Source organism: Misgurnus anguillicaudatus, chromosome 11 (genome assembly GCF_027580225.2).
Source record: "Misgurnus anguillicaudatus chromosome 11, ASM2758022v2, whole genome shotgun sequence".
In the NCBI taxonomy this organism is placed as follows: Eukaryota; Metazoa; Chordata; class Actinopteri; order Cypriniformes; family Cobitidae; genus Misgurnus; species Misgurnus anguillicaudatus.
Genome location: NC_073347.2, coordinates 23,843,478 through 23,856,246, shown reverse-complemented (window position 1 = coordinate 23,856,246; position 12,769 = coordinate 23,843,478). Strand labels below are relative to the sequence as shown.

At 37.2% G+C, this 12,769-nt stretch overlaps 1 protein-coding gene across 1 annotated transcript in view; it reads left to right on the top strand.

Moving 5' to 3' along the window:
• wdfy4 (WDFY family member 4) overlaps positions 1-12,769 on the top strand; it is a 64,361-nt gene that overhangs the window by 18,709 nt on the left and 32,883 nt on the right. Inside the window, exons 17-37 of the mRNA XM_055169577.2 lie at positions 53-275; positions 427-503; positions 615-833; positions 962-1,140; positions 2,421-2,652; positions 2,738-2,889; positions 3,672-3,783; positions 3,877-4,067; positions 4,147-4,299; positions 5,076-5,149; positions 5,309-5,470; positions 6,075-6,166; positions 7,214-7,310; positions 7,424-7,626; positions 7,708-7,874; positions 7,990-8,109; positions 8,802-8,963; positions 9,088-9,264; positions 10,453-10,579; positions 11,104-11,255; positions 11,345-11,583. Coding sequence (XP_055025552.2) covers positions 53-275; positions 427-503; positions 615-833; positions 962-1,140; positions 2,421-2,652; positions 2,738-2,889; positions 3,672-3,783; positions 3,877-4,067; positions 4,147-4,299; positions 5,076-5,149; positions 5,309-5,470; positions 6,075-6,166; positions 7,214-7,310; positions 7,424-7,626; positions 7,708-7,874; positions 7,990-8,109; positions 8,802-8,963; positions 9,088-9,264; positions 10,453-10,579; positions 11,104-11,255; positions 11,345-11,583 — 3,310 coding nt within the window. The remainder of the gene's footprint in view (positions 1-52; positions 276-426; positions 504-614; positions 834-961; positions 1,141-2,420; positions 2,653-2,737; positions 2,890-3,671; positions 3,784-3,876; positions 4,068-4,146; positions 4,300-5,075; positions 5,150-5,308; positions 5,471-6,074; positions 6,167-7,213; positions 7,311-7,423; positions 7,627-7,707; positions 7,875-7,989; positions 8,110-8,801; positions 8,964-9,087; positions 9,265-10,452; positions 10,580-11,103; positions 11,256-11,344; positions 11,584-12,769) is intronic.

The window sequence follows — 12,769 nt, the reverse complement described above, 5'->3', positions numbered from 1 at the left end:
TATTGTCTCATGTTAACGCAACTTCTGTTATGTTCTGTTTTCTGTTACACACACCAGAGCAAAGACACAGAAGAGAACAAGACAATGAAAAGACAAAGAAAGACAATGAAACGAAGTTTTAGCCTCCTAAAAACATCTTCAGGCAGTAGGACAGTAGTTCCTCTTCACAGAATCATAAGCCTCGTCTCCATCACTTCACCACGGAGCTTTCAACCACACAAAGTCTCAAATTCCCCTTCCTTTGTGGAGTTTGACATGACAGACAGCGGCTATGGGTAATGCCCACGCAGTGTTCAAACAAGAATTTGTGTCCTTTTATAAACAGATATTTTCCATTGAAGTCATTCATGCTTTTTATTTTATATATATGGGTGAACTGTCACTTTGAAACAGTCTGATTTATTCTGTTAATATTCTTCCACATAGATGTCTGTTTTTGCCATCTATTGCCACAGTGAAGGGTGTCAGTGCAGACTGCATCTCCACAGGAGGCTTGGGCACCGGTACAATTTTTTTTTTTTGCATTTATGTGCTTTTAAATCACAGGACTGCTGGAATAATGCATTACAGGTGTAATGTACCTTGTCCTTTTTGGTATTTTGTTTTCTTCACAGACTGCAGGGGATTTCCTCCTTCAGCCGGCCTGTCGTTCTCCTGCTGGTTCATGATCTGTAGGTTCAGCTCGGCCTGTGAGTCCCACCCCGTGCGTCTGTTCACCATTGTACGGCACATGTCTCGTGCCGAGCACCAGTTTTGCTGCCTGTCTGTTAGTATATCTGCCACTGACGGCTGCTTGGTGATCTCCACGGAGGAGGAAGCTTATCAGTTTTTGGGTAAAAGTAATTTTTACATTGAAGGGATCTGTAATGCACCTTTTCCCAGTATGTAATGTAAGGAATTAGGTGGACCTCCTAATGGTTTAGATATAGAGTGTGTCATTTTTTTTTGTTTTGTTATGCAGACATGATGGAACCAGAGCCCCAGACTCCCAGTATGCTGTCAACCTCAGTGCGGTTTAAATGTTCCCAACACTTAATATCTGGTCAATGGAACCATCTATGTGTTGTTATGGCCAAAGGCATCAAGAAGACCTGTATGCTAACCGTGTATATGAATGAAACGGCAATCGGAACAGCAAAGGTTGGTGCATGGAGTTTTTATTAAAAGAATAGTTTACCCCCCCAAAAAAAAAATTATGTCTGAATTGATTTACTTTCTTGTCTTTTATATTTAATTTTCTGAGGGTTTAGCATTATAATGTTTGGTAACCAGACACGTGAGAACGAACGAATAGGATTTGATGTCAAACCTGACATCATTGTATTTGTCACTCAAATTTCGGTAGCACTTTATTTTACAGTACGTGTACTTACCTTGTACATATATGGTAAATAAGTTGTACTTGCCGACAAATGTGTGGTACTTACTTTTAGGTATCTACATGGTAATTAACTGGTATCATTACTGTACTTACCAGTGGTAGTTATTATGTAACTCTAGATAAATACTGGGTACTGTAATAACAGATACATTCTTATAGTGTAGGTTTACTGTAACTAACGAGAAACATTACTGTACTTACAAATAAATGTACAATATAAGTATTTAGTATTTATAGGCAAGTTAGGGTTAATGACAGGTATTTATAGTGTACATATATGATGAGTAATATCAAACACTTACTTATTTGTACACTTACAAATTGTATATACACAATAAGTGTGTACTAGTGAATGTACCCAGTAGTCAATGCGTATGACAGTCAATGGTTGGGTTTGCCTCACAGTGACATGTATATGATGCTACATCTTAGGAAGTGTTACCTAAATACATTTTAAAATTACATTTTGGCCTTATTTCATATTAATGTACTAAAGAACAAAAAAATAGGCTTGTAGGATGAATTAATAGGTGTGTACGACTTCACGAGGCGCTGCAAGAAACGACAAGTGGATGACGTCAGAGTAACGCAAGAGCGATTTGAAATCAGCCTCCTCCGCAAGATTTCTCGCGGTACTCTGACGAGTACTTTTATTTTCATACCGTGTATTCTCCGTTTAAATTCATGCACCGAACCGTGACCCCCGTACCGATTCGCTTCGAAACGAATACATATAGTGTAGGTATTAGGGGTGGAACGGTACAAGTATGTATATGTTATTACCCAGTACTTACCTAGAGTTACATAATAACTACCAAGTATTTACTACTGGTAAGTACAGTAATGATACCAATTAATTACCATGTAGATACCTAAAAGTAAGTACCACACATTTGTCGGTAAGTACAACTTTTTTACCATATATGTACACGTACTGTAAAATAAAGTGCAACCCAAATTTCTGTTGTAAGGGTAAAATGTTCATGTAAAATACTAAATGTTACTCAGCATAAACTGTAAAATATCTTTCTCTGTGCAGATGAAGTATATTCAGCCATTTCCCGGCCAGTGCATTTCAATGGATCCCTCTGCAGTCATTGACGTGTGTGGGATTATCGGTACTCCATCTCTATGGAAACAGCATGCTGCTCTGGTATGGCGGGTCGGTCCTACATATTTATTCGAGGAAGCGTTGAGTTCTGACCAAGTGGGGAACATTTATGGGCAGGGCACCAACTACATTGGCAACTACCTTGCTCTTAATGCCCAAGGTGAGACGGTTGCCTTTCTGTCTTGTATGAAAATGCAAAACACTTTTGAATTTTGTAAAGATCTATTTTTATCTGTACACATTAGGAGGCGAGACAGATGTTGAGATGTCCCAAATTAGGATTGCCTCTCCAGAGAGAATTTCCTTTGGCATAAATCCGACAATATCCACCGTCACTACAGTAGCAGACATTAGAGACCAATACAATGAAGTGGACTCTCGACTTATAGCTAAAGAGGTACCTGTTAATTTGTTTAATAAATTGACTTACATAAAAGTATATTCAATGTTTTTTGTTTATTTGCAGTAATTGATAAAAGCAAACACTTTGGGTTACAGATGCCATTGTAGAAATTAGTAATTCATGATTTATTTATTCCATGTCTAATATTTGCCTGGTCACATGATCTCAACATGGTGATCCCCATGAGACAACCCACTTTATATATACTGGAATATTTATACCATTGTTAGTTTATATTACTTTTAACTCTTTCCCCACCAGCATTTTTCATGATTTTCACAAAAGTTTAATGCCTCCAAGAAAATGCTATTCTTTAAATATATAAACATACAATATATTAAATGAAAGAACAGACTCGCTGCTTTCAAAAAAACAAACAAAAAAAAACGTTTCATCCTACCTTCATTAGTATCACCTCTCAAATATGGGTAGGTTTCTTCAAAAACACCAAATTTTGAGCAAAAAGCTGAGATAATTCCATTTTTGTAAAGGACATTTAATAGAGATCAAATTCGGAGCGATCTTCAAAACTTAGGCGGACATACAGCTGTTTGCCTTAGGGCGATACTTCCAGGTTTTACAAATTGTGGAAGTACCTGGTGGATAATAGCGGTATTGCGGATTGACGAGATAACTTGTCAATAGCTGGGAAAGAGTTAAAAATTATTACTTATTTTAATGCACATAACATTTCAATAAACTTTAATTACTTTCCTCTTTTGATTGTTATATTGGCTTTTCAATTATGATTTATTAATCCATTATTTTGTTCGCAGATGGGGATTACATCACGTGATAACTCTACTCCTGTCTTCCTGGCCCATAATATCAGTCAGAACCTCAGTGGGACTGCTCGGACAATTGGGGCAGCCCTGATTGGTTGTTTTGGTAAAGCCTCAAATCCGCTAGCTACTGTTTTTAACACAGCATCTGTACTGTACCTTAACTTGTGTTGGGCTGATTTCATACGTTCATTTCCAGGAGTAAGAACTTTCAAGTCATTCAGTGCTACTAGCAGTTTCCAGTATATTGGTGGACCTGCGGCCATTCTGAGCTTGGTTGCGATGGCTTCAGATGACGCCTCTTTGTATGCTGCGGTCAAAGTTCTTCTTTCAGTTTTGGAGACGAACCCTGTGATGGAGCAGGAGATGAAACGGACCAATGGCTATAAGGTAATGTTGTCCAGTCACGTCAAGCTTATTGCAGTGCATTAAATCAAAGTTACAGGTTTGACTTGGTTTTTGTCTCCAGCTTTTGTCCTTCCTGCTGAAGGTGAAGTCTCAGCTAATCAGCAGTAGAATATTTCAGCTCATTCTGTCTATTGTGGGCACGATGGAGTTGGGCAGTGGGGCGTTTGGAATACCAAACGTCAGAGCCTTTCAGGACGTCCTCTGTGACTTTGAGGTCAGTTTTAAATTTGTGTGATATAATGATAACTATTATTACATTATTTGCTCTTTATACCTCGACATAGCTGTCTGACTGATTGACAAATGTACAGTACTGTGCAAAAGTCTTAGGCCACCACCACCAGACTTGTTGTTTTAGAAGTTTTAATGTCCATCCATATATATTTTATATATTATTTTTATTAAAAAATACAAACAGAAAATAGAGGAAATATGTACAAAAAAATAATTAAAAAATGTAGGACTAAATGTTTTCTGTAGGTATTGTCGGTGTTTAGTGTGACCTCTCTTGGCACTAAACACATCTTGAGCATTTTTGAGCAGAATGAAGTAAAACAAATCTTTAAAATTAGAAATTAGGATTACATTTTATTTAGGATTAAGAGATCCTACAGTTTCCTGCTATTGCTCAAGTGGAAGGGGAGTTTACCCTAAAAACTTGACACATCAGTTTACATTATCATATAGTTTTTAATACTATATACACATTTCCTGTATTTTCTGGATGTATTCTATTAAAGAGACTGAGAAACAATTGATCACTTTAACATTGCAAAAATAACAAATCTAATTCTGGCATTGTGGCCTAAGACTTGCACAGTACTGTACATGTGGTAACTGATGTAGGTGGCCATGTTACCAGGTTGTGCATTATACAATAGTCCATTGTTACATAACATCAAGTAAACACTGCTTGTCATTTATGTTGTTACAATACAACAGTTGCTCCATTCATACATTAGCAATTTTCCATTTACCGTCTCTTTGAAGGTTTGGCAGAACACTCCAGAAAATCTTGACCTTCGTGTTTTAAATCATCTTGCTGATCTTTTGAAGTCATCGTGGTATGTTTTACTGACTTTTACTTCTAGAGTGCTCTGTGAAGTGATGTGAAACTCATGGCTCGGTTCCTGTTTTTTAATCATGCATAAACCTTCTAACAGGAAGCATACTTGACTGTGTAGATACTTGACTGTGATGATGATGAATATGTCTGCTTATAGTAAGAATCAACAGAATGCTGAGGTCATGCACAGACTCAACGTGATGGGCAAACTTCTGATCCTGCTGCATGATCCCAGTGTGACCCGTAGGAAGGTGTTAGTCATTTGTACCATCATTCGATCCCTCCTCGAGGAACATTTCAACACCACTGACATCAAGAGGCATGACAAACCTTTTATTAGTTGTTGGTTGAAGTAAGCCTATATTTGAAGGCAAAGTAAATTTCAGTTATATGTTTCGTAAGCCTGTATGGTCATATGCAGTTACCAAAGGTTTAAAGGGACACTCCACTTTTTTTGAAATATGCTTATTTTTCAGCTCCCCTAGAGTCAAACATCTGATCTTCACCGCTATGGAATCCATTCAGCTGATCTCCGGGTCCGGCGGCACCACCCCCAGCACAGCCCAGCACAATCCACTGAATCTGATTAGACCATTAGCATCACGCCAAAAAAAATAACCAAAGAGTTTCAATATTTTTCCTATTTAAAACTTGACTAGATATTTTTATTGCGATGCTAATGGTCTAATCAGATTCAATGGATTGTGCTAAGCTATGCTAAAAGTGCTAGCGCCAGACCCGGAGATCAGTTGAATGGATTCCAAAACAGTAAGAATCAAATGTTTAACTCTAGGGGAGCTGGAAAATGAGCATATTTTCAAAAAAGTGGAGTGTCCTTTAAGTTTAAATAAAAGTATAAGGTGTTGAATGTACATTAGTATTAACAACAGTGGTGTTTGCTTACATTTCTATTTGTTCATTAGGCTTGGGCTCTTTCTAGTGCACAGTCTTCTGCCTCCCACCTTAAACGAGAATGACACTTTCTCCGATCTGGATTTTAATGATCAATCACAAGGTACTCAATCAATTATTCAAATATTCAATAAAATGCTTGATTCCATAAACGGAGATGAGCTTTGTTCATTTTATTGATAATTTTAGCAGCGCAGCTCAGTCATTTTTGAGAACTTCTAATATCTGATCCAAAGCTCATTCCTTACATCAGGGGTGTCAAACTCATTTTAGGCTGAGGGCCGGATGGTAAATAACACCACGATGTGAGGGCCGGATATTTTTTTTAAACTTTAGTGTGCTGATAATTGTGTTAATATTAACTAAACAAACCAATTAATTCGTTTGTTCAGCAAGAAAACTAGAGAAACACACAGCTCTGTGAAAACTACATTTCATAAGGTCACACTCATACTGTACATATTATACACACAAATTTACATCTGTACAAAATCCACTGGCCTTAGGTTGAAAAGCCTTAATTTAACTTCTTTTGAATTATTCCTTAATGCCAAAATTATTTATAAATCCATTTTTTAACATTTTTGTCAAAACATGTTTATTATTATGTTATCATGTTATTATTTTGTTGTTGTTGTTTGCTTGCTAGCACTTGTTAGCACTTTTAAAACACCGACAGCAAATCATTACCGGAAGAAATACAAACTTCCAAATTACTAATTCTGTTGTTTAACAACTGATTTAATGTAATTAATCTACCTGTTAATGCAACGAACTTCGGAGACCGTCGTCTTCGCTCTCTCTCACGGCAGAGAGTGGACACAGAGATGCTGCGGAGCGGTCGGGAAAACACGAAGTGGACCAGCGGAATAAGTGGATCTTTAGCGGAGCAGTAACAATACAACAGCAAGATTTTTGGGCACCGTGTTAAGTCTATGTTCCGCGTTTTGCTGCTTTCCGCAAGTCTCTCATATTGAAAACGAACTAGACACCCACCTGAAAGGGTTTTTAAAATATGAATTTTATATTTAATAAATCATCATGCGGGCCGGATTGGACACCTTTGTGGGCCGTATGCGGCCCGCGGGCCGTATGTTTGACACCCCTGCCTTACATCTTACATCCTCCTACATCCTCTTTGTTGTTCTAGGCTGGAGTCAAACACCTGGAAGATCAGTTTGGATCCGAAACCAGTTGCTTTCTATGCTGTCTTCTCTAATCATCTCAAACACTTCAATGTCTAGAGAGTGAGTCAGGCTTAACACAGTAAACATGAGAGGTTCTCTTTGTTCTTGTTTTTATGATCTCAATGACAGAAATGTATACATACTGGTATTCTGACATTTTTTTTCAATGGCAGTACCCAGGAAGAGGTGTTCTTCGCACTTGGGTCCGATTGGTTCCTACTCTTCCTACAGGGCCACATTCATACCGGCACAGTGCTGCTGACTCTCACACTGCTTACACACTTCCTGTCTAATCCGAACATCCTGGTCATTTTCAAAGACGGTGTGGCGCCAGGAACATTAGTGGGGACCATGGAGATGCCTACCAGTATCACAGGTATGTCCGAATTGCATATAAGTACATCAAAAACATTTATTTATTTATTTTTGATTTCTTGCTTTTTCCTATTGCCTGTAGATAATTTAAAATATCACTCATGGTCGTACGAGTGTTTGAGCTGCATTTGCCCGGGATTTGACATTCTGCAGACACTTCTTGTCAACCATATTCACCTACCTCAGATTTACGGATCTCTCGCTGCAGTGCTTTTACGAAAATCAGACTTTCAGGTTTCTGTTGAGGAGGTATCAGCATTTATTTCTGTTGGCACATAATATGTTTATTGACATCACTGCCCCATGATGTTTGTCTTATAAAACTATTGGCTTACTGGGTTGAGATGCTTTTTTTTGATTGTAGGTAGATGTTGACGTGATGCTTCAGAGTTTGATTGACAGCTGCAGTGTTTCAGTTGGGTTTCAGTTGTGTGCAGATGCAGCGTGTGTTCTTTTAGAATTGATCAAGGTTATCATTACCAGGGTAAGTGTTTTTGTTGAACATTCAGCGGTACTGTTTGTAAATAGTTAAAGGTTTTAACGTTGGGTTGATCTAAAAGTAAATCTGTTATTTGAACTAAATAATATATTTATGAATAACAATATAAACAGCTGGATTATAACACTGCTAAATGTATTGACATAAGAAAAAAATATACTTTTATTGATATTTACTGAGTAAAATGTGTCATAGGGAGCACAAGCATTGAAGAATAGCAAGAATAGCACCACCTAGTGTGCAAAAATATTTTAGATATCACTACAAAGAGGTACTGAGGTTGATACCAGAATATTTTGTATTTTATATAACATTAATAAATAATAATATTAGTAAATAATATTGAATAGTCACCTGTGATTTTATACTGTATATGTGTACTAAATTTTGCCAACCAGATTTATTCATCTGTGGCTGTCAGAAATTGTGTTGGTTGGCTTGTCACAAGACGTTATTATGAAACAATATTCATGTCAAGGGTGTCATATGTTTCAACATGTTACCATAAATAATAGATGATGTAATATTGAGGATGTATTTTAGATGGTGGTTAGATGATTGCAGTCCCCTATTGCAAACACATTGCATAATCCAGTTACATGTAAGCTGTGTCTGTGTTACGACACAAGTTAAACCGACCTTCTTTAGCATTTGTATAATTGTGTTTTTCCCATAAGCCTGTAACAGAAAGTGCAGATGGCTGGGAAGTCCAGTACCCAGGTAACGTGATGCAGTTCCTCTGCCTGGTACACAGTCTGTTTCCTGAAGACCCCCTATGGACCTCCCCTGACTTTCTCAGTTCGCTGGCCAGTGCTGTTTTCCCCTTTGATACCCCTGAGGTGAAACTTTTAGGGGCTGCACCTTATTTACTCTGCTAACTTTAAAATATACCCAAGAGACATTTTATTACCCTATAGGCATGTGATAGAGATATTTACAGAAGTGCATCTTATCTTTTTATAGAGCTCTGCATGTGTTCAGGGTTCAAAAGAAATTGGTAATGTGGAGGAGTCCCTCTTGCTTCGTCCCTCCCACCCAGGCAGGAAGCAGGTGTGTGACTTCATCCGAATCCTCTTGATGGACAGCCTTATTAACATCTCTGCCAAAGACTGCGTACATCCATTAATACAGCTACTGGAGGTGAGCAATTTTCTCATTAAAGGATTAGTCTATTTTAAAACAGATAATTTACTCACCACCATGTCATCCAAAATGTTGATGTCCTTCCCTGCTCAGTCGAGAATAAACAACGCTTCCCGAGGAAAACATACCAGGATTCCCCTCATTTTAATGGACCCCAACACGTAACAGCTCTAATGCAGTTCCAAATTGCAGTTTCAAAGGACTCTAAATGATCCCAAACGAGGCATAAGGGTCTTATCTAGCAAAATGATTACATATATGAAACGCACATTTGCAGACCATTTTAAACAATAAACTGACACAAAGACATTAATTAGTATCATTCCACATACAACAAAAAATCGGAACGGTCATCTTTCTTCACACTTGTAAACACTGGGGCTTAGTTTTGCATACGTCCTCCGTCACCTCTTGACGTGATGACGTTTTGCGTGAGGTCGCGCTGGCGCGTCACATGACCGGAGATAGACGAGAAGTTGTGCTTTAAAAGTGCATATTTTTTATTTTCCTTGTCAAAAAGGACAATCGTTTCGCTAGATAAGACCCTTATGCCTCGTTTGGGATTGTTTAGAGTCCTTTGAAACTGCAATTTTAAACTGCATTAAAACTGTTACGTGTTGGGGTCCATTAAAGTCCATTAAAATGAGAAAAATCCTGGATTGTTTTCCTCAAAAAACATAATTTCTTCTCGACTGAACAAAGAAAGACATCAACATTTTGGATGACATGGTGGTGAGTAAATTATCTGGATTTTTTTAAAATAAAGGGTTTTACTTTATCCTGCAAACCTTATTGTGAGCAATACTAGTGTTGATTGCTGTAATAAGTATTATTTAAAAAATGAAACACAACCCAAAATAATGTATTTACAATTACATTACATATGTACGAATTATAATAAAATGGACTTAGACTCTATTATGCCTTTATAATTAATTTCCCTCATTAATACTTGAAATATAAAAATCAGTTATTTAAAGCACTGATATTGAATTCATATTGTTACTATGTGTATAAAATCTTTCCTCCATAAGGTGCCACTCTTTGCTCAGTTATGATGGTACTGCATGCTGGAGGAGGTTTACTAGTCCTCTATTCAGCTAAGCCAAGAGAGCGATGGTGACCGCAGAGTCACTCTTCCTCATCATTATTTGTTTTAACATTCTGAATGTTTTTTTTCTTCAGTTTTCTCCAGATGGTGTTTGTTCAGAGCAAAGACAAAGCTTTCAGACTGAACTCCTGGAGTTTGTTATGGACATCATCCAAATGACAGGGCAGGAGGAGGGCCAGTCCACACATGTAGCCAAAGATGGTAAAATATAACAGACAATACATAATCCAAAATTCATTTCTTTTTTCCATACTCACCAGTGGTGGGTGAATTTGAGAACAGTTATTTATTGGTTTTGCACTAGATTTTGTGAAATAATATATTTTTGGCCATATACTGCTATGCTATTTTTATAGTTAGATATTTATGACAAACAGCAGAAGTCTTTCTGTGACTAACAGAGCAGGTCTTCATCTGTGTATGAAAGTGCAAAAAATGGCATGAACATAACATATGCCAAAAATAATAAATATTTTTTATTATTAATTATTATATTACATCATACATTATATTATATTATATTATATTATATTATATTATATTATATTATATTATATTATATTATATTATATTATATTATATTATATTATATTATATTATATTATATTTATTTTTTTATATTATATTTAAATATCAAATGCAAAAGATTTCTTAGATCATTAGAGTGTAAATTTTTGTAAATCACATCTCTCACATTTATGGCAAATCCTACAAATTTTTTCCAGATCCATCCAAGTCCAAGCAGGATAGAAAGGCTACCATTTTGACTGAGAATGTGCCATTCTTCATTAAAAAGCTGGTGGAGAGACTCTATTCTGGCATGTTTGTGGTGGATCCAGAGAGTCTGTTGGTCTTCATAGCAGAGCAGATAACAGTGGTGAGTTATTTTCTTATTTCATCCATAGCATATTATTTTTAAAAGTCTAGATAAACAGTTTATCTAAATTGTGGTTGTATTGACATCAGGCACTGGAGAGAGGTCAGGGTAACCGAGAGATGTCGATCAGTGCTCTGTATAAAAGCTTGAACCGAGCCCTGCTCTACTTCCTGTCCCGACCCAGGCAGACTCCGACTGAGCAGGAGCTCATCATTCAGACCCTTCATGTTTTGCACCAGCATTGGGATGTAGTGATGGCAACTTACAATGCTAATGTCCACTTTCTAAGCTGTCTGTTGCACTGCTTCATGCTTATCCGCTCTGGCAGGTGGGTTTCATGGTGTCTGCACAAAGCCGTTTTTGTGAAAATTGTACATAGTTTTTATGAATAGAGTAATTAAAGGGATATCTCACCTCAAAATTAAAGTTCTGTGATCATTTGCTCACTTTCGTGTTATTATAAACCTGTTTAAATTTCTTTGTTCTGATGAAGATATTTTGAGGAATGTTTGTAACCAAACCTATCAGAAGTCTCATTGACTTCCATAGTATTCTTTTTTCCTTCTATGGAAGTTAATGGGGCTTCTGATCGGTTTCATGTGAACTATCCCTTTAAAGCCCACAACACACGCTGTTTCTGCATTTCTGATATTAATCTGGAGTACCTATAGAGTAGTATTACATCCTTTATATCTCCGAAGCATCTTTAGTTTAATCAGATTTATAAAAGAAAGATTAGCTTTACCGATTCTTTCCGATAACGTACGAAAAAATGAAGAAGGAGGAGTTACTACCACGGAAGGAGCGAGTACGAGTCATGCAACACTATACAACACTGTTTTAACTTATGATTCACTACATGTTCGTGTCATTTATATAATATGCACGCGCCTATTTCCAACATAAGACAAAAGTCTTACTTACCGCGTGCAACTCATGACCCGGTTGTGACTTTTCAATGAAATCCAGCGTTAAACAAACACATGCGCAAATCTCCACTGCGTCCCCAGATAAACTACATCCATTGTTTCCATAAGGCTGGCTTTCTTCTCCTTAAATCCAAAAACACACTTCTTCTTTCGTGCCATTGTTGAGTTTTGAAATTAAACAAGTCGCGTGATGTGATGTTTGAAAGTTCTAGCATCTCCCGCTGATTGACGGGTGGGCGGGGTTTTCCAGGGAAAGTGCCCATAAAAATAAGTGATACGTATAGAAACCCCTGAAACGTCAGCTTGTACGAACCCTGCCGAAGTGCATTCGGCACAGAAATACTCTGTAACACGCCCAACTGCTTTTTTGACACTTTGCCTACGTTTAGCATGAGGAAACAACTCTATAACTGTGTTAATAAGTCAGAATGCATGAAATACCATTGAACCCCTTTAATGAAGCATTATGCACAGATCAGAATGTTGGTGCAAAAAAAGGCACATTTAGTAAAGTTATGATGCCAAAGTAGTATTATATTTGAGTCATTCAGTTACTTCATTCAGATCTACATTTTTAATAACCTA